Source organism: Apteryx rowi, unplaced genomic scaffold (genome assembly GCF_003343035.1).
Source record: "Apteryx rowi isolate R43461 unplaced genomic scaffold, aptRow1 scaffold_390, whole genome shotgun sequence".
In the NCBI taxonomy this organism is placed as follows: domain Eukaryota; kingdom Metazoa; phylum Chordata; class Aves; order Apterygiformes; family Apterygidae; genus Apteryx; species Apteryx rowi.
The window spans coordinates 341,825-364,631 of NW_020450419.1; the positions used below are offsets into that span (position 1 = coordinate 341,825).

The 22,807-nt window shown below is 39.0% G+C and overlaps 1 protein-coding gene across 1 annotated transcript in view; it reads right to left on the minus strand.

The window, feature by feature from the left end:
- LOC112970328 (LARGE xylosyl- and glucuronyltransferase 1) overlaps positions 1–22,807 on the minus strand; it is a 196,367-nt gene that overhangs the window by 85,464 nt on the left and 88,096 nt on the right. Inside the window, exon 5 of the mRNA XM_026074588.1 lies at positions 18,943–19,114. Within this exon, the coding sequence (XP_025930373.1) occupies positions 18,943–19,114 (172 nt within the window). The remainder of the gene's footprint in view (positions 1–18,942; positions 19,115–22,807) is intronic.

Here is a 22,807-nt window from a genome sequence, read left to right on the forward strand (position 1 = left end):
TAAATTAATTCTGTTTCTATAGTACAGTATCCTCCTCATTCTGTGGAGCTGGGCAGCAGGGGTGCCAACTCTGAAAGGTAACTGCGAGACCCACCATATCTTGGGAGTGTTTATTAGCATTGTGTCTTCTATGGGTATCTAATAATGGGAGAAACTTGTTTTTGTTTTGCTTTTTCAAAGAGTAATCTTCTTGCTCATATGGCTTTTATGAAAAATTAGGAAGTATAACATGAATGAGCCAGACGACAAACAAGAACTATCTATCTATATTTTTTAACATTATGATTTTTAAGTAATTCTCCTGATCTTTGAGGGTCTTACCACAGTAGGCTATCCCCATTAAGGAAGGTCTCAGGAACTAACCTCTCATGATCAGTATTTCAGGTCACCCTATCCTTTCTCGTTACGGATTTTGGGTTCCTGTGTGCAAAAGATCGTGTGTTACTGTTACTTTCTCTGGCTCAACTGTATGTATCTTTTCGTATGCCAGGGTTTTGCAAGAGAAGCGATATTTCCTTGGTAGCTATGAAATGCTCCTGCAGCCAGTCAGGATTCAAGAGATAAAGAGATACTGGTCCCAAACTGATAGCTAGCTGGCAGATCTTGTTATACCTAACACTTTGAAAATACACAACTCGAAACCACCCAACTGTTGTGAACAAAAGAAAAAGGAAACTAACCTGTTTGCTACTAGAATGTTGGTTCTATCCATTGGGTAACCTAACCAATTCAGGCCTTCAGTCTAATAAATGGCAAAATATCAAATGCTACAAAAGAGTAACTAACTATCTGTAAATGCCATTTGTTTTTTCCCCATAAAAGTTCTTACTTGCTCTGAGAATTTGCCCAAATTCCAGCAACCAGTGTAGCTGTACCAATGCAAAGCACTGCTATAGACAAAACTATACAGGAACAGCTTGAAACAACTCTTTGGTTTCAAGCAAATGCAAGTTGCAGTTTACCTATCTAGGCTGCAGATACGCAACATCAAGTACTGATGACCAGATTCCAGGTATCTTTCCAGTGTGAGCAAGGTGAAATACCTGCATACACAGATCAGATTAAATAAAGCTGGTATACAAAGGGATTCAAGTCCCCCCTAAACACTTTAGATGGGAAAGTTACCCAAAGGGGAGTCAGATGAGGGCATCACAGTTACCCTCTCTTGGACTTTTTGTTTTTATTTTGGTTCTCTTTAGGCATGGCCTCTGGGGGACACCTGCCAGCATTACATGGATGCAGCATTTCCCTGCCCAAAGCTGCCCATTTCTGGAGCTGTTACCATTCTCTTTGTGCAGGTTCTAATAGTGAGAAGGAGAGATTCCTGACCCTTTCAGCCACCACAGCTTACTTCATATGGACTTGGCTTTGCTATGGACTTTGCCAGGTGTTTCACAGACCCTCATGCAAATGTGACCCAAGCTGTAAGTGAGGAAGTGACAAAATATTAAGAGGGGGTGGAGAAGTGCAGGAAAAATCTTGCCACAACAAGGCTGCCTGAGTCAGGTAAAGTATATCAATAATTAAACATTAAAAAGAAAGAAACAGAATGAGTGTGGATTAGAGGCGCATCCTAAATATGGGCTGGAACTAATGAGGCTTTTCTTTTTACCATCAGAGAAAGTTTATCACATGTACTTCAAAGGCAGTTGACTTAGTGAGCAATGGAGGTGGGTCAGAGAGGGATTCTTTCCAGTGATGCTCAGCATAAAAACAGGAGCATTCATAATGGAACAGTTGAACTGGATATGAAAACATAATAATCCATTACTCAGGAAAATTTTGAGGAGAAGATTAAACCTTAAAATCAGAAAAGAGGAAATAAAGGAAAGGCATATGATATAAAAATAGAATCCTTCAGTTATTTGTATTTTTCTACAAAAAGTGTGTGCAGATGCTGTACACGCTTTTCATTTGGAGCTCTGGCCAGGTCTCTAAATCCTGACCTGTGATAACATTGCGCTGTCAAAATTTTTTTACTGTCTTCAGTAGAGGCTGCCCAATTGAATGCAGTCCATTAACATTGCTAAAAGCACACTGATTACCAGTGTAGGTGTCATTAAATTGAGAGATGCTACACACACCAATGAGGACCAAAAATGCCACAGAGACCTAGAGGACTAACAGTGAGGGTGGGGAAAAAAGAAAAAAAAATCATCCTGGAGACAGCACAAGTTAATAAGCTCAAGGAATAGAAATAAAAACATAGAGAAATAGTGAATGGGAAGGAAACCGGTGGAAAGCTGCATGTTAGAAAAGATCTAGCAATAACAGAGAAAAAGCTATGATCTGTCGTTCTTTTCACAGGCCTGAGAGTCATAAACTCCTTGATTCTCGTCTCACTTGTGAAACTCCCTCACATTGTGTCCCTGGTTGAGTTAGATCCTCCTTGCTCTAATGCCGAGTCCTGCTTCAACTCTAACTGATGTCATGAGAACAAGCTCCAGTCTCTCTAACACTTAGCTGCATGCAGTGTAAGTGCTAACAGTAGACAGGCACAGTAGAGCATCCATGCAATACCTGCTCTCAAAAACTCTCTTGTAACAGCTCTGTATAGCCAGACAAAACTAGCTGTTTCTTTTGCCACACCATAGCTGAATCTCCTAGTGGTTCACAAGGAATCACATCATTTTGGCAAGTAAATAATCATCACTAGCTATTTATACTGCAAATTTTTTCAAGAACACGGCTGTACTATTATAACACAGGCGTACATAGTAAATAAAGGAGAATCTTACACTGGAGTTCAGGCATATGTAGACAAATCCCATGCTATCCTAAGCTAAATCAGAGCTATCAAACCTTCTTTTTCATGATCATCAAGTCTATCTACATTTGACATTTTCCAGCAGTCTGGTTCATTATTATTTTTTGCTTGATTTTTAATGGAGTCTCATGGGGTTTTATTTTTCAGAAAACCCCCCATATCCACATCAATTGTTCTTCTGTTTTTATATTGAGCATAGACGGTAAGATTACTTCTGTCAGACTTCTGCTGATCACTAAGTCTACTGTCTTAAGAAAAAAACACAGCACATCCACATATGCATTGTTTTCTAATTAAAAGCTGGATTCTCATCTCATTTTCACCAACATAAATCCAAGGATAACTTAAATGAAGGCAGTGGAGTTACTCTGGATTCAGTCTCAAGTAAATGAGACCAGAATATTGACTGAATCTCATAAATGTCTCCCTTGAGATCTCCATAGGTAACATAACATGGGTTTTCTAGTGAAAAATGCACCACATTCTTGCAAAATCCCCTGGTAAGAAAAAAAATGGTATATTTGAGTATATTAACACTACACAACTACATTAAAGCTTTTGGTGGGATCTCAGGGGAAACAGTTACAATGTCCTGCCATCTCAATATACCTTCTCACCAACAGCGCTAAATATAAAACCCCCTCCCCCTGCCACTACCATAACAATTAAATAACTGGTTTCAATTTTTATATATTCCATGCCTAGAAGGGAAGGGTGTGATACAGCCACACCTGTTTTCCCTTATAAGAGTCATTAGGACTAATTACTTAAAACTTCACTAATGGCAATTGCTGGATGGTATTCAATTACTCTCAGCGTACTGTTCTGAGAGATCTAATCCCACTTGCAAGGCAGGAAACAGGTATCAAGTAAAGCTGCTTCAAGCTTTCTAGCTAGGATTACAATTGTGGTAGTACTTCATCCCTGATTCATCTGGAAGAGTTTGTCTCCTCTTTGCCCTTTTACAATGGACCCACTATGAACAAGGCATCAGAGACAGAAAGCTCCCGGGAACCAGCTCATGTTTTGTCTGACAGCTAGGCTAGACACAGGCAGTCTTTGGAGAGTAGAACAAAAAGTACTAGCTATTTTGGATGTCTTAAGAAGCATATCATTACTGCTTTTTTGTAGAGGTGGACATGTAAGCAAGATTTTTTTTTTTTAAATTTTCCAAAGTCCTCTGCCTTAAATTACAGCTCTCCTGTCTCTGCTTTGAACTTGAGTTGCAACTTCCTTCAGAGTTTAACATAGCTTTTCCAAGCACTGGTGGCAAGAGGACCAAAATAATGAAAGGTGCTCTCCAGGTCTCAACACACTTTCCAGAGATTTCTAACCCAATCCTTAGTTATTAATTTTGGCAATATGGAGACCTTAAATATTGTTAGAGAAATGGTTAAACATCTTTTTCTTCCACCAAGGGATAAATTAGGACTAATCAAGGCTTGGGATCACTAAAATCAAATTTATTCTAGTTTAGATTCTGCCTTCCAAGCTTCAGCCCAAGAAATTAGCATTCCCATCTGCCTTCAATGTGAAAGTCAAAGTTACACAGCAAGGTACCCTACAGCAATATATTTCAACCAAGTTAGCGCAAGACTCACTCCAGTTATAGCTCTATGTTCATTAGTATACAGGATCTGTTCATGACTGAGTCACCGAGGAGAGCAAATCTGATACATAATCAAATGTGGGCACAGAATGACATTTCTATTGCATTAGCCAGAACACATGATCTGGAGTTTATGCTGACTTTAAGCTTGCTATTGCAAGACAGATGGTACCTGATCCAGAATAAGGTTTCTCAGAATAGAGTTAACCCATTAACATTTTTGAACAGAAATGAACCAGTAAGTTTACAGCAGATTAACACTCAGTTCCAGATGGCTACAGCATTTTGATTCAGTACCAAGATCCCTAATTTTGTATTTACTCTAGCATTGAACTATGGCCTCCATCAATAAGAGCCTGCACCTCATAACTTCTGTGCTTTTTAGGGGAAAGTTAAGTATAGTCTTGGATACCAGTCTGGTGAAATGTGCCTTGCCAGTCAAGAGAGAGTGTGTTCCAGGAAGAAACTGCAGATGGACCTTGGGTCTATGACATTGCTAATGTTTTTAAGGCTGTATAGAAAACACATAGTGATGGGAAGATAAGAAAAGGGTTCCTTCTACAGCCTGCTAAGGTTTTTAATGCTCTATAGAAAACATATGGTGATAGAAAGATAGGAAAAGGGTTCTAGAGCATTAGAAAGTTGAAAAACAACACAGCTCAAATATTGTGTTGCATCTACAATGACAAAATAGCCCTGAAGCACATAGAGAACTATTTCCACAGAAATACATTGATACTCAGATGTAGTGTTTGCTGTGCATGCTTAATGTTACTGACTGAACTGGCTAGGTCAGGCTAATACTGATTATAAGTTCTGTATTGCCAATAAACTGAGCCTGCCCCAAGGGAAGACAGTAGGTTAGGATAACTTCTCTTTTATTACATGGCTGGCCAAGAGTATATTGCAACCTGCAGCTCTTCCTTACCTTTGCTTCACTTTAAAAGGAGATCTCCATAAATTCTCCCTCTGCACAGGTACATATTCTGGATCTAGATCCATCCCTAACATGCTCCATGGGATTGCAATCTTGCTTCTTTACCTGAGCTAACCTCATACAACAATCTGAGTGAAGTGAGACAGGAAAACAAAAATCACTCATGAATGTCAAGAAGGATTTTAAAAGAGGGCTCTGTTAAAAACAAAGTTTATACAAGGGGGATCAGCTGCCTTAGCATTAGCACTGAATAAGGTAACTAACCAACAACTTTGAACAGCTTAGGGTATGTCCATTATTTGGTTTGATATTATTGCTCTTTAAGAATCCACACATGCATGCACCCTGCTCAGCAGTGAGTTTCCTAATTACTAAACAAGTGAAAAAGATGGCAGCTTTCAGCATCTGCACAAAGTCCATCTCTTAAGAAAATAAAGATCTAATGCAGCCATAACACTCAACTATAAACCACAGAGTTTACAGCAAGACTGCCAACAAGAACAAGAAGAGGCTGTGGCAGGCTATTCTGCATTAGAAGTGGAAGAACTGTTCAGAGAATAGATTTGTACTGAACGCAGCTAGTTAGTAACATTAATGAGGAGAAACCACATTTCATGGTGGTCAGTCTTCAATAATTTAATTGTAACATGAACTAATTTCAAGGCTATATAGAATTCCCTCTAAAGTTTGGCTAAGATGTTTTCCTGGGGTAGAAGTCAGCATGTTATCATGATGAAAAGGAAAAGGAGAAAAGTATTTACAGTATTTAACACTAACCTCTGATTGTTTCATTTGAAACTTCTTGACTAGAGAAAGGAGTTGAAGAAGAGCAAGAGGGGAATTACGCCAAACAAATCTTGATTAGATTAGATAGAATGGGTCTCATTTTGAAGTTTCAAGATGATGGAGGGAATTTCCAATACCATAAAAATCAACGCCAAGAATAAGGAGTACCCTGGGATGCCTCTGAAAAGGTTAGAGGGAGGCATTCAGAAAGCAGGAACGAGATCCTGTTTCCCACAGAGATCATCAGTCTCAGGTAGAGCTGAGAACCACAGAATGGAGCCTGGAGAATCAAGCTTGAGATGAGGTGAAGCAGTAGCAGACTTGTCTAGGCTTGCTGAAGGGCCAGGAACTTTTAAGAACATCTGAACTTCATGGAGTTCCCTGCTTCCTGTTTCCCTTTGGGAAGGGGAACTATTGCAAGTCTTCAGATGAAAGCTTTTATGATCTTTAAAATAGCATATTAGGAATGTAAAGTTATTTTTGGTCAATGATGTTAACTCATCATACGACACAGATACATCCAAGCCTCCCCATAACAATTCTGATAATAACAACCTCCACAGCTGTCCAGCTATGCTTAGTCTACCCTCTTCCCAAACATGTTGTGTGACTTGCCATAAAAATATGAGCCTGTAGCAGTGTGCTCTCAACAATGGACAGAATAAACGGTTTGTGACTGGGCCATAATTTCAAATCAAAGTTTGATGATAAAGATGAAGATGCACAGTAATCTATCAGAAATTAGGAACATTGACATGCTCCAGGGGTCCATTGCCCTAGGATAGCCTAGTAAGGGAGTTGATGGAGATGCAGATTTCTCGAAGAAAAAAGCTCTATTACCAGTCTTTACAAGCCCAGGGGCCTTTGCAGAGTGCAGCTGTTAAAGATATCACATAGTGAAAGAGAAAGGCCTTGACACAGACAGATCCCAAACAATTTAGGGCTTGACAGGTCACAACCAACACCCTGAAGCTAGCAGGCTATCAGTATGCAGCTGGAATGGGCTCTCAGCATGAAGCAGTGCTTTATCAAAGGGCTGCCTCATTCAGCAGTTCTCACTTCATCCTCTGAATAGTCTCAAGTAGACCCCCCCCATGTAGAGCACATATTAAAGTAGTCCAGTCTTTTGATAACTGCTATCGTGACAAGTTGTTTTTATACTAAGTCACTGCTACATATTATAAACCTTAACTCCTCTTCCGCTGTGTTTTGTCTGAGTATTTACTCATGTGGTCTGATTAGCCAGCCCTGCACTAAGCTCAGTACTTCTGATCTCCAAGATAAGCAACAGAAACTTACTGTTATTTTTTCTCCATTTTCAGTCACCCATCACCCCAGATTTTCGATGGGATTTAACTATATTCTTCTTTGTTGTTGTTTATTACATCATTTGGACACTTTATGGAACCCTTATAGAGTAGTATGATATATTTGCAAAAAGGCCAATTTTAAAGACACTATATGAAGAGGATAGAAAAAAAAGGCCTCTCATAAAAACTGTCACCCACAACAGCATGTTTCTATGGTAATACAGGACTGCTTTGGGTTGTTATGGCAACTAAACCTTTAAAAGCAATAGCATAAAGCCAAAGCAAAGAATCACAGGAATGGGACTTCATCACTGCTCAGTTTTACAAATAATTCTCAACCCTACGACCCCCCACAAAGACTAGATCAGGTGTTACAGTGATCAAAGCTCTTTAGGAAGAGGAAGAAAACCACATGGCTTCACAGCAATGAGTTTGCAGAGACTTCTTACCACTCTCTTTTAAAAAACTGGACCAGGAGTGCTGGTCCACAAGTGGAGCTCCTGCACCATACAGCAGTGCAAACAATAAGTGGTGATAAAAATGACAATAGGACTAATTGTTGGTTGTAGCCAAGTGGGGGTGATATCTGCACTACCCACCTTGGGGGAGGCACAGGCCTCGCTTACACTGAGCTGAATGCTGGGCTAGCTCTTTAATGATCATGTATACCTCAGTATTTGCTTGGCAAGATTTTTCTTATAGTCAGATGCTGCTGCCAAGGAAATGCAGGAAATTTCTAGAGACACACACACTTGCTTCTGTATGGTTCCACAGAAATTTGCAGTGGTATTTGACAATTTATGCCAATTTCAGATTTGAGAGGCTTCAAGATAAACATTCTTCACTAACTTTAGATGTGTTTCCACCCCTCCCTTTTCCTACTCTTTCTTTCCTGCTCTGTATTCTGTATATTCATTCCCACTCTTCATCCTCACACTATTTTCTCATTTACCTACCATTATTGTCCCCTTCCTTTAATTATGTTTGAAAGAATCATATGATCATGAAAATGAAACTGACAGTGTGCAAACGTCCTCTTCTAAGTCTGCCGAAGTGCCTCCAACCTTGTACCCCAGTACTGCATCCCTGTACTGCCCTGCTTATGCACTTCAGCCTTCATGCACATCAGACCTGGCTGAGGTCACCCAACTCTTTTCACTTGTGACCTATACCAGGTGCCTAGAATTGAAAGGAGAGCATATTTAAAGACTGCTCCCCCAGCAATTCACATCTTATTTTAGTTACCCTGTAAAAGAAGCTGTAAGTTCAGAGCAAGAATGTTTATGTAAATCAGGGAATATAGGAGATGATAGACTCCTTTACTGATGTAAGTCAGCATCATCCAGTTGACTCCAATGTTTTATAAAGCCAGTTTATACCAGCTGTGATGTGCTTTCTCAGGATTTTAGGATACCAGTGTAGCAATATTCAGATCATAATTTCTTAGCAGTATGGGAAAGCACCTGAATCTCAAGATACTGTAAAAATTGGTGGCAATATGACCGTAAAGTACGTTGGCAAAAAGCCTGTAGATAGCAATACAGAATGCCACTTGGCACCTGCAATAATCATATCCTGAGGCATGCAGGAAGGACATATTATTACTGTCTATTAAATCTAACATTTGCAGGAAGACATGGTAATGTCATGAATTAATGAAGTTCAGGAGATCCTGAGCCAGCTTCAGAGGTGATGTGCATTTCAGTAAGTTGGTCTGAGCATAAACTGGCAGACATTTTATGTTGATGGGTCAGGATAGAAAAGGGATAGCAGAGAGCCAGCCAAGGACAACTTTGTATGAGACAAGGTACGATGGCCCATTTTATTGCAGCACTTCAATCCTGCTCAAAGTTACCAGCGTCTCAGCAGGGTAGAAGCAGTAAGCACGCACTAGGTCTTCAGCCTTTGCATGGTTCACAGTCTGGCCTATTTATCAACAGCATCACTAAATGCTTTAACACCTTTTCTGCTATACCTCCACATCTGTCCCCATCATGCAAATCCTCTGGGTATGTCAGAATAGCACTCATTTGACAGGTCTCCCAGTCTCTAAATGAATAGAAAAAAACACAACATCCCCAAACACAGATATGAATAGTTTCAGGGTTACTCTTAGTTGTGCCAGCAACTAATGGCTCTTAAGAATCTGTTCTTCTGACATGTGCAGTCCCAGCCCATAAAGAATCTCTGTACCAGTAGGACCACTGACACAAGGCTTGTCTTATACCAAAGTGAGAATATTGTCAGGTTAGATGTTGAGACCCTTTTAAGCATTCAGGCAGTGCAAAGGGAACATAAACTGACTTGGGTCTTCACCAGAAAATGTAGAATGTGCATCTAGTTTACTGACATTAACTTGCACATCATTTACCACAGCCATGAATTTTGCACTTCAGGTTCAAATCCTACTCAGCACCAGCCCTCGTGCAGTGCAGGATACTACAGATCACCCCACTTGACACTTTATCCCAAACTATTAATTCTACTGCAACTAAATGCATGCGGACACATTTGGTCGCTGAGCTTTTACTGTATGCTTATCAATCACCTTTTGGAATGTATTTGGAATGGTGATGGCAAAAATCTTTTTCCTTTTAGCAGTGTTGCAACACACAGAAAAGATTTACTTTGAGGAAAGTGTCAGAGGAAGAAAAGCTCCTTCATTTAATTGAAATGCTTGGTCCATGCTAAATGCAAGCTAGAGATTACTATAAAGGGCATGGAGTAAAGCAAGCTGAGCTTTAAATAGAATAAAGACGCTTGGGAGATGCAGAGTGAACTGAGCCACTACACACATACCTACTTCCTTCTTTTAGCTTGAGGGTTAGAATGAGGGGTTCACAGAACCCTGAGTTCTCTAGAATGCTTGGAAAAAGGAAATCTGTGAGGTTTCTACAAAATTGGATTATTTACAGATTTTATTTACATGTCTAACTTGTAGCTCATGTTACCGTCCACGCTTCTTGCACATGGTGCATTTGTGCATAGCCTTAGTTCAGCTGTGTAATAAATTGGTTTAATTTTGTATGTTCCTTTCCCCCCTTTCTGGTTCTACAGAGAACAATATCATGAACTCAGTCCTGCTGATGGGACAATCACACCATTGACCTCTGGGCAATACATTCCACCTTCTGTGAGACAAACGTTCCCTATGTCACTGTACTCTGCGCAAATCCTTCTGCTGCCAAGGACAGTATTACAGACATGATTCGCAGCATGAAAGCAAAGAATTGAAACCACAGATGAGAGCTTTGTGATTGGAAATGGGGCTTTAGTCCTTAAAAATATAGACTGCTAATGCAGAGCAAGGTAGGCTTGGAGAATATGCCTGGTTAAGAGCAGGAAAAAACAGAATATCAAGTTATTACAATGCACCTCACAGAGAACAGTGAAAAGCATATGTACTTGATAGATTGCATGTGATTAGAACGAGGGTCTTAGGCACAGAAACCTATCTATTAAATATCATTCCTTCTTTAGTCCTAGTAATATAACTATTAAACCTTAGAGTAAACTTCATTTGTTAGGTGAATGACCCATGTGTCTCATCTGCTTGGCTTTTTCACATATGTAAAGGTGAATCATCATTACACATTAGTAATTGGAATGATGGACAGGTAGCTGCTCCCCCCATATTCACTACTTGCTCATCCACTTACTCTGTTTTACTGCTATTTATGGAATGCAGAAGCAACTGGCAGAGGGATTAGTACATGGACTTAATTTGTGTGCTTCACCCAAGGAGAATAGCAGACATTGGGGATTGTGGGTTTGGGTTTTTTTTAATAGCCCTCTAGGAAAAAAAATTGTAAATAAGTTGTGATTTGCTGGGGCAGGAGTACTAAACGGATCTGTGGGGAGCATGTCTGTTACTGCAGGAGAGGGTGAACAGCTTGCAGGAGAAAAAAATCAACCCAAAATGTCTGTCAGCAGTCATCAACTCCTGACTGACTTCCCTTTTTTATTATGAGAGTTGGGGTGGGGGGTTATTTTTATTTCCCCCCTCAGTCTGTTCCCTCCCTCTGTTTTCATCGGTTTTCATTTTAGCACAGCCTACCAATGACTCAGGCCTCCAACACTGACATCCATTTCCCAGAATTGCTCTTCTCCTCTGCTAAGAACAAATACACAAAACAGAAGTGCTCCTTCTCCCAGTGTCTACCTTCTGGGAGCTGGATGTTCCAGCTTCTGAAAAGTCACAGCTTGTGCCAGCCAAGGGAGATGGGGACATGCACTCTTGCTCCTATCATGCCTGGCTCTGCCCAGATTTCTCTCAACCAAGATGTGCAAGGCAATTCAAATGCGCTATGTCCATTCTCCACAGCTGGAGTACTTGAGATTAATACAATTAAAGTCTCTTTAAATCCTGAAGAAAGAGTTCAGAGGAGACAGAAAATGTTTTTTGCTTTAGCACTGGGTGAGTCATACAATGTTTAGTTTGGGTGTTTGATACATCATAGCATTCAACCCAAAAAGACAGCTGTAGAATGAGTGGCAGGTTAACAAAGACTGAAGAAAAATACTGCAGAAAAAGCACTAGATTGATATTGAAGAGATAGAAAAAAGTCCTCAAAATTTCTGTGTTGCCAACAATATTTTATTACAAATTGTGTAATAAGTCATGGTTTATTCTTCTGAAAGCCCCAGATGCAGAATCAGAAGATCACAAAGGAATATCAGCTTTCATTTTTAATTAAAACAGTCCTAGGTCTCCTGGGAAAAAGCTTGAAAATATGACCAAAGAGTACCTTTGAGAAAACAATACAGAAAAATAAAGAACCACAATTTTTTTTTTTCATTTTAGAATCTCCCCCACCACGAGTTACACCCAATTTCTATACACTGTTGGCCTTTAACTTCTAAATATTTCTTCCTGGTGGTAGAAACAGACAAAGAACCATTCAGCTAAGAAAGAACTACAGATATTTCCAAAACTGTGGCCATTCTATTTTGGGGGCAATTCATAATCAGAACTTTCTGATTATGTCTCTTGTCACATTAAAACTCATAAACTGGAATGTGCACATGCTGATCCATATAATAAACTCTCTCCCCTGGATCTCATTTACTGAGGTCAACTTTCTTACATGCTGTTTCCTCAATAAAAAAATACCATGGCAAAGCAAAATGGCAATTAGAAAAAAAAAAAAAAAAGGACTTCCAGCTAGTCAACTTATCTGACCAGTATGGAGAGAAAGATGTGTTTTTTCTTTGACCCACAGAATCAGCAAGTCCCACCTCTTTGCTTGATCCCTCCAAATTAAAATCAGCAAAGTTCATCTCCAGTCATGGTTACAAGCTTGTCATTTTTCCAAAGGCCCTCAATCCATCCTTCCTTTGGTGCTTCACCAAGACAAACTGTAGTTCGGTGTTCATTCCTATAGTTTCACATGCAAGTCATACAGTAGCATCAAGAGACAGAGGAGGACCACACCCCCTGCATTTCTATTAACTATAGCTAACAAATAGGATTCTTTATCAATGAAGCTTCAAAACTTCTGCAACAGAAAGGAAGAAAACACATGATGTAATAATCAGGAATAGAAAATCTTAAGCTGATACAGTCTCCACAGGGACGATTTCAAAGAGAAAATCTATTTCATTTGTGGAATAACCCTAGGATGAGCTATGTACTGTAATCTAACCATTAAACACTTATACAAACCTTTCAGAAATCAACATACGTTCTTTTTATGAGCAAAGACAAATGCCATTTGGCCTTTTTAGACACCTATAAAAATTCAGATAATTTTAAGCTATTTTAATAGCTGCCTGACAATTCTATTAATGCACTCTGCTACAATGTGATCCTGTTTTCTTCACAAAAAGACTGACTCATACTGTGGATTTTTGCACACAATAAGGTGCATGTTGCTAATGCCTTCCTCTTGATTAGTAAGAAAATGGAAACCTATTGTACTGGCCAGAATGAACAGAAAGATCACTGCAGGATTTAACACAAACAATGTGTCAGACTGCAGAGATCCTGTCTCAAAACTATCCATGGAAGCTTTAATGATTTAGTGAGTGTAAACTGACAGACTAAACTACAGAACCTACCAAGAAACAATTCTGTGGTTCGAATCCTGGCTTCAGCCATAGGCGACAATGAATTTTAAATTTTCATCTTGGCAACAAATGAATATTTTACATCATCACAAGACCAGCATACCTATAAAAAGTACAGTCTTTGTGGAAGAAGAACCTATGCCCATGACAGGTATAGTTTATCAAGACAGCGCTTCACTGACAGAGCCAAATTCAGAGAAATTTATACAGCACCCGCTGAATTTGCCTGATTCTCACTGGTGCCATCGGCATTTCACTTTCTGACACACTAAATTCACACAGAAATGGAAAGTTATGCATGCATTTGATATTACAACTATACACATAATAGTTCTTGCAGGAATATTATTACTAAACCACCTACACAGGAGATGTTGAATTTTGTGATGGTTGTGATTTTTTATTTGTTAGCACTTTTTCCTAAAGAAGCTGCAAAAATAGCATGAACCTAGATTGTTACCTCAGGCATTCTGCAGAGCAATATGCCAAAGCACCAACATACTGACTGTTTACAAATTTAAAGTTTGAGATCGACTATGTGACAGTCCCTCTTCAACTCTGGCCATTCGATCCTGCATCAAAATTGCTGTTGACATTCTCTGGTATTTATGATGCCAGTATGGATTTTTATCATTGTTTGAGCTCTTGACACAAAGCAAACAGATTCTATTGCATGTTTTTATCCAAGCAAAGCATGAGTATGGGGATTTCAGTCTCTCTACCAACCTTGTCATTTCTCCTTCTTGGATGCTTGGTTAAGGGGGTAGGTGACTCTGTTTTAATGCCTTAACCCTTTTTCCAGAGAAGACTTACTTGCACAGAACAACAGTCACTGTAGTTTAAGTTCTGCAGATGACTTAACCTACTTGTAGAGTTACTTGAAATGTACTACTTATTTAGTAACCACTCTCTTAAAAGTACTTAAAATATTTAATATGTGAGCCAGTTGGATTGTGAGACTGATGTATAGTAGTAGGGCATCACTGCTCAGTATAGCCTCTGAGTTACTATATGAACTTTGAAATACCATGGCCTTAGATGCGGTATTCAGTCTCACAGAGAGGCCCTCAACAGTGATTTCTATAGGGATTATTTCAGGTCTCACTTGCGGGTCTCAGTTGTGACTCATACATGGTAATGGCCTAACAGAACCACATAGAGACAAGAATTGCCACCTGACACTAAGCAATAAAGCACAAAGACAAGTCTCTTGCTATAAGTATATACAGCACCCAGCACAAAGAAGCTGTGATCCTGACTGGAAATGCAACCTGTAACACAAATAATTATTATGATTTTCACAGTCAGATCCCCAATAAATTCACACTACCATTTAAAATGAGTGCTTTTGAGAATCCATACATAACAAATAGTTAAAGTCAAAATCAGATGCTTGGAAGAAAGAAACTACATTTCAATACCAAGAGGTTGGGTGAGCAAGATAACAAAACAATTAGCTGATGTGGCCTTTAAAAGAACTTCAAGATTGATGGCAAAGAGCATAACACTGGATTGGTTCTTTTCTCAGAAGAATTCACACAATTTCTGCAATAAAAGCATATTAGTTACACTGATCTTTGCTGTCTTAAACACTTTGCAGCACTTTATCCAAGAATGCATATGATCTACAGTCACATTCTTCTGCCCTTAGGCTAGATGCTTTCTCAAGTTTAGAACTGTCAAAATCCAGTGAAAGATGAATAGAAAACCTAATTGGTGTCAACTAAGCCACAGAAAAGGTGCATGATGAGTTAGTTATCTTTTCCAGAGGGCTGCAGTCTCACACCTTTGAAGTCAATATCTTGGAGGTATATATCTGTCCTAGAGAAACAGTCTGCTTACCTTTGGGAGAGCAAGAGAGAATGAGGCTAAAGGAGAAATGTCCAAATCCCAGCTGAAAAGCTGGATCTGACTCTTGAAATCTCAGTAACTAGTTCCCAAAGACAAATTTATGCATAAAGATTGAAACTTTCATATAAAAGTAGTAATAATTATACAGCCCCAATAACTGCAAAGAGAAACCTCTAAACATCACATTGCCTGAGAGACACTGTTTCAGGCTACTGAAAGGAGGTGTGAATTTCTCCCGAAGCCTAATGTTGCCACTTCAAAGAAGAGAATTTCAAATAAATTCACATATGTAAAAACTTAATTTGTGCATTCAGTTACAGAATAGTTGGAACATTTATTGTAAGGGCATATGCAAACAGCTTATCAGAAAAGGGCAAAAAGAGCAATAATTTAAAAAGGAATACTGCTCCATTTTTTCCATCTACAGAGTGAATGTAATAATAGTTTTACCAACTAAAATATTAAGTTACTATGTAAGGGCCTGATCTTTTCAGCAGCTCTTGAGATGACTGGAAGAATAAGCTTTGTGGAACAGGGATACTGGATATCCCAGGTGCTATTTAAAACATTGCCTTTTCACACAGCAAATTGGACCTGGCTAAACTACAAGACAGTCCTGAGTTTGAGTTTCTTCCAAGAGCACTGTCCTAGAAAAAAGGGGAGCCGAGTTACCAGTCTCTCTTAGTCATTATATTCATTTGGGAAGAAAAGTCTTCCTGGGCACAGAAAGAATCACAGACTCTAGGACCTTCTCTCTCTTTCTCTGTGTGGCAGGAAATTGGAAGAGGCTGTGCTGGACTGGCTTATCTGTTATCCAGCAGCAATCCACAGAAGGAAGCTCTCTGCTTTCCTGCACTGCTTGCTGTGTAAAGTCTTTTGCTTGCTCAAACAATCTCAGGTGAAAGCAGGTTTTAATGGACAATTCTAGCCAACAATTGAGTGTTTGAACACTTCTAGAAGGAGAATCAGTGGTTCTAAAAATACCCTCCAAGCCGGGGTGGGGTACAGTGTCAGGCTCCCATGGAGGTTATAACTTCCCATCACAGGAGTGTTATTTCTTTTGGGTTTTAAGTAATATTTCAACCAACACACTAGATTGTCCCAAAGAAATCTTCATAAGCTTACTTGGGACTTCTGATGGGAAAAGCAAGGAGAGAACTAAAACACTAGTTTTAGTGTGAAGTGACACTGGCAGGAGAAAAAATAAAAAAGAAGTAACAGAGGACAAATTAAGAATCACCATATGATTTAAAACAATCTTTTACTAAGTTGTCGTGAGTCAAAGTCAGATTTTGCAGGCCTTTGAGTGGCCACAGCAGTATCTCTCCAACTTTCTTGCCCTCACTTTCCAGATCATCCACTCCCACTGGGTCCCACTTTCCTAACAGGTCTCCAACCTGCAACACAGGCTGGAGCACGAGCTTGGGCTAGAACCCTTCCTCTTCTCTTCCTTCTCCAATCTACAGGGTCACTTTGGGCATACACACTTTCCCAAGTCCTCTCCCACCCTGCTCAGCTCCTGGGGGTATGGGATTGTGCCATTAATTCTTTCTTTGTATGTAACATGGTCTGGGAGATGAGCAGATGTAGGCACCAACCTGAATTTATTGCTAGGCTTAAAAATATAGTGGAGAAGCAGGTGGTTGTCAGGGATCAAAAGATAGACCAGATAACTAACAAAATCATTCTAAAACAATTTCCTGGCTTGGGGGCCATCTCTTGATTTTTGGCATGCGGATCATGATAAGTATGTTATGAGGGCTGGGAAGAATTCTGCCTCTGTGTGTGTTAGAGCTTTCCACAACTCTAATCAGCTGAACTACCTTGCCTAGCTGTCTGGAGACTTCTGACTCACACCTGCTTTTTGGCTTCAAGTAATCATCCATCTTCCATCTTTTCTGCTTATATTTTTTTCAATCTTAGGCCTCCCCTCTGCTTCATATTCCCTTCTTTACAAATAGTTTTTATGCTTGGTTTCCTTTCCTCTGTAAAAAGAAAGAAGAATGCTACTGCTGTGCATTCATTGAAACTAGGGAGGAAAATATAAATGAGGAGATGATCCCCCATATTATCTCAAGTCTGATTGTGATATCTTTGATCATGCAATGCTCTACGCCCAAGTTCAGTTTACACACTTTCCCTTACCTGCTATAGCATGCTAATATAGCAAATTCAGTAAAATATTGCTATTAATGGGACAGTAGTGCAGAGTGGGACAGTACAATAGCATAGCATTAGTCCCCGTGCACACATTTACGTAAATTATTGTCAAGGTATATGTTTATATGAAATTCAGGGTTCAGTGTAGGGAAAGGCTTCATGAAGAGGTTTGAACAAAACCTGAAGAGGAGGAAAAACTTTATATTCCTCAATGAAGCAACAGTTTGTGGATGGTTCAGTAAAGTAAGAAGATGATTGCTTCTGGCCTGCTGAAGGGACGTCAACATTTCCAAAGAAGAGAAAGGAATTCATTGAGAAGCAAGCACTAGAACTGAGTCTTTGACCACAGAGCTGAAGTTAGCAGCTGCTGCCTTGTTAGCTGGATACTGGGAAAGGCAAAGAGGCCTTGTGGATATCAGTATGGGATAAGTAAATTAAATGTACTCCCCGTTCTTTTCTATCTCCTTTGTAACTGGGTGGTTTATTTTGCCTTCTGTAAATAAACACTTTCATTTGCTTAGGCTGAGTTTTGCTTGAGATGATTTAAAGAGAGCTGACTAATATCAAGGCTACAGTTCTGCAAGGCTGTAAACCTTCAAACTGTAATGTCTCTGCACTTACCAGCACTCCAATATGTATTCTGAGGGTAACAGGAGCACAACAGGGCATGCCTCTAAGTCTGAAAAGCTGGTAACACTGCAGTGCAAGACAATTAAGTAGCTTCAGTAGCAAGTGTTAGCCAGGAAAGGGCTCTGGCTTGTGACAACATAGCAACCTCCTTTGTAACAATCCCTTTACTGAGTTGCTCTGAAATTGTCCTTTCTCAATCAAACTATCAAAATTTTCAAGGAGCTGTGGGAAATAGGTAGAGAAAACTACTTCAGCTGGATACTTCTGATCCAGAACCCTGTATCAACTCATTAACAGGAGCAAGTAATAATTCATTTCTATTCACAAGCAAAAATCTGCCCCATTCATCCTCCTCCCTAGTCCAAACACCATCCTAATACATTCATTTTCAGTGGTAACAAGAAGAAGTTATATTTAAAGTAATAATTAAGTTATATAAATAAAAAGTAATATAAAACAAGTTCTCCTGAGTGTTGAATAACTACAGGTAGTTAGAATGATACAGCAGTAGAGAATCCTCATAATTCTTTCTTTGTAACATACTGTATTCTCAGGTTCTCACCTTTCCCAAATAATTAGACCAATAAAACAAAATAAAGAGATAATTAGTGTTGTCAACATTTCTATATGCAAGATTGTTGAGAAAAGCAATGGAACAATGGATTCATAAATGGAACAATTATATTCAAACATCAGAAAATGAAAGAGCGAAAACATTTAACAAATAAATCTCAGGTAGCCCTCTTATCCCCGCTCTACTGCTTACTTTACCAAACCATTCTCCCTCCCCATAAATCAAGAAATTAAAACATCTTTAGAATACCTTTGAACTTGTGAAAGACGGCCCATAGCTCAGCAATATCAGTGGCAAATGTTATGTCTGTGTCGAGGACAATGACTCGCTCAAGATTGGAAGGTAGCGTCTTAGTCAGAACCAACTTCATCAGCCCGTAAATCCCAGAGTAGTGTTTGTTGGGGATCCAAGACACTTCCGACTAACAGGAAATGGAAAGTAGAAAGAGGAAGAAAAATAAGCTTCATTAGGGATGAATTGTTTTACAATAAAAACTCTTCCTGACACTAGTTTCTTGCAATAGTGGAAGGTCCCTAAGGACCAGCAATATCGAACCATAAAATGCTAGGTGGAAATAGTCATCTAAAATCTTAGTTTTAAATTAACTTCAGCAGCTCTGTAATATGTCAACACTTCTGAAGCCTTGAATAAAAACGTTCTTTGAGGGAAGTACTTCACACAATAGAATTAAAATTAGATCAGCCTCTCCAATTTGGTACAGTTCGTTCTGAGACATCTGTATATGTCCTGATAAAATTGAAATATCTATTTAACCCAAAATTCCAGGTGTATTATACATTGGTTTCATTTTCAAACAAAACAAAAACTTTTGGGTTTGCCATTCCCAGAATTTTCTGACATAGAAGTAGAAGTAACAAATACACATTTTTTCCTTTTATGTTTTGCAGATTTGGAGGTCAGAATTTCAAAATGCTAGCCATTTGGAACAATGGGCCACAAAATTTCATAAAATTTGTTTCTTACCAATTCAGATACTACTTAAACCTTACATCTTTAACTTGTAACTAGTGACACCCCACAGACATGCTCAAAAGTAGAGAAATAGAAAGAACATTTTTAACCAATTTTTCTTTTATTTGTATATATAAAAGAGCCACATCCAAATACTTACTGTTTTCTTTTATAAGGACTAAACAAAACCTTTCTACAGCTTCCAAAATAAATTAGGAGACTAAACTCAGTATTTAATTGCAACAATGTCACTAGGATGTTTCGTGAACCCTGAACCCTGTTTCATTTTCTTTCTGTGAGAGTCAAATTCTCAAGTACCAAAAGTCACTGTTCAAAATTGGGCATAGAAGTTTCTGAAAAGTGGTTCCTGTTGCCCTGCCTGAAGCTCCTCTCACTTAATGTTTTAAAGAGCATCCACTAAAATTCTGAGATTCTTACTAAGTTTTCTCTTGAGTGGTGTTCCCTTTAACTTCAAATAGTATTTTGCCTACAGGGGACTTGAGTAGAGTCAGACTTCAGGGTTTGGCCTAGCATGTTGTACTTTGGAGAAGGTAGGCAGAAACAAAGTGCATTCATAAAACTGAGAAGACTTATTCTGTTGTTTAGCTGTCTCCTATCTATTCACTGACATTGTAAAGTTTATTATGTGAAACAGCTTTTGCACAGAAGAGCTAATTTCCTCCAAAATCCTTCAGGAAAACCCTTGCGTAGTAGAATGGGTTCCTCAACTTTATTTGGAAATTGGAAGAGTGGTGGAAGAAAGGCTAATAATAGCTGCTTGGAGTGTATTTCTCTTTCTGAATATAAAGTAACAAGGCCTGTGCTGACGTAAACTGACTTGCTCCTTTCCCTTTAAAACAGCATACAACTTCCTTCTGTATTCTCAGTTCCTGCACCAGGGCTGACCTTTCCCCCACTGCTAAGTTCATTAAAAAGACTAGAGATACTGGAACAAACATTTAAGGCAAATTTTAGAGGAAAGACAAGATTTTAAGGGGAAAGGCAGGAAAAGTCTGAGGGTCTTAAAATGAGTCCTAATAAAGAAAGTACAAATTGAAGCATGAAATTTTGTGTCTTTGTTTTCTAAAAGGTACCTCATCCTGGCTACCCAATTTGTATGTTCTCTTGTCTGTGTATATAATTCATATGTAACCGCTTGCATATATAATTTTGTTGGCATTGTTACCTACACGCATATAAGGTATTCGTGCTCTCCTCAGTGGGATTTGCACTGTTAAACACCAAAAGTAGCACAAGCAAGTGACATCATTGTGCAAAAACTCCAGGACTCTGGTATAAGCCACCATTAAAGAAATTAGAGTGAAGTAACACACAGCATGCTTTAATTCATGTGCTTGAAGAGCTGTCATTCTTACTTCATTCTTGCTTGCTTGCTCATACTGTAATGTGTATGGTGCTTAGAAAAGAAATCTAGATATATGCCAATTTTAAGTCTCTAAGTACACATAAATGAACCTCAATGCTCCTCAGAATTACTATTTTTTCTACGTGTAAAACTGAGATCAAGTTCGAATTGACATCACCAAAACTCTAGATATGTGTGGTCTCAGTTCTCTCTCTTACATGATGGCCCTAGGAATGGACCATTGCATCAAGGGATCAGTGATCCCAAACTCTGGATGTCATGCTGAATTCACCACTTGAAGTCCTTGTGCTAGACCAGCCATAAGGATCAGCTCTCTAGTCATACTGACATAATAAAAGAGTTAATGTAATTTTAGAGACTTGAGCTTGCTTTTATTATTACCCATCCCTAAGTTATTAACTTTGGATGGCATGTCCCTCATTTAATTAGTGCAAATGCAATATTGCTGTAGAATAAATCCTAATACGCTTATGCAAGTAAGCCTAAAAAGGCAGGGATTCGGAGGACTCGTGGATAGCCTGAGACATGCAGGGAAGGGAAGAGAGGGCTGGAAATGTAAGTGTTACCTACAAGGAGCCATTACTTTCTTTGCTCTCAGGATTCCCAATACCTAAAACCATTGCAATGTATCACTGCAAGGTGGAGATCCTTGCCTGGCAGTTCATTCAGACCCGGCACTCAGAAGCAAAAAGCCTGCCATCCTGCAGTCTGATGTCTGAAAGGATCGCTTCTGAAAATGACAGCAGCAGTCCCTATTCCCAATGGTCTATCAGAGCTGGCAAGTGTTTGATGGCATGTGTTGAAGCCTGAACTGTCAATTGGTTCAACGTATCTCAAGTTTTCTCTCCCTCTGATGTAGAGTTGACTAAGACATAAACAGGGGTCCTAATTAGTACCCAGCATAATTTCTTCATGGCTTCACTATTCATGAATAATGTAACCTTTCCAAACTCGTGCCAAGGATAACTCCTACCCTACACAACAGCACTGTGGAGGCTCACTTTCTCTGTATCACATATAGTCTTACTAAAAGAAATAAAAGAATACTATTGTGTTCAGTAGTCAAGAAATGACAGAATTTGGGTTAATTAATTGGTCCGTGCACAAATTTTTGCAAAATTCAGCAACCTTCATGCTACCCCCTTTGATATAAATGTTGATATTTAGCCATTTAATTTTTCTAAATATTGTCTAAATATTTTCTGTAAGCCTTAATATACCTTTTTTTCCTTTAACACAGTAAAAATGGTCCATATATGGGATATTTGTGAATCATTTGCTTTACTACTAGATCAGAGTTCCTTTCAGAGAACAAATATTCCTAAAAGATTCAGTATGAATAGAAAAGCACAGAGTTTGTAAAAGAGGAAACTGAAACAGAATAGTGTGACATATTTTGCCATTTGTATAATTCATAACTCAGTATCAACAGCACAGCTTGGATCTTTACCTCAGATCTCTAAGATCTGGAGTTTTGTTCATAGGAGGAGAGGCAAGAAGGGCATTTTGCTAGTGCTGACAGTGATTCTTCTTTTTTTTTTTTTAGTAAGCTAAATGAAATAGTATCTTCTTATTAAAGATCTTTCATCAGAACCATCCTTATTCTTTCCATAACTGAAGACTGAAAAAAACCTGAATTATCTAATCTATCTAGTCCTTTTGGTATGAATACTGAAATTATATACCATGACTCTGCGTGCTGTGCACATGTGATTATTCTGGTAAATGCTGAGTAATGGGGAGCGACAGTCTCTG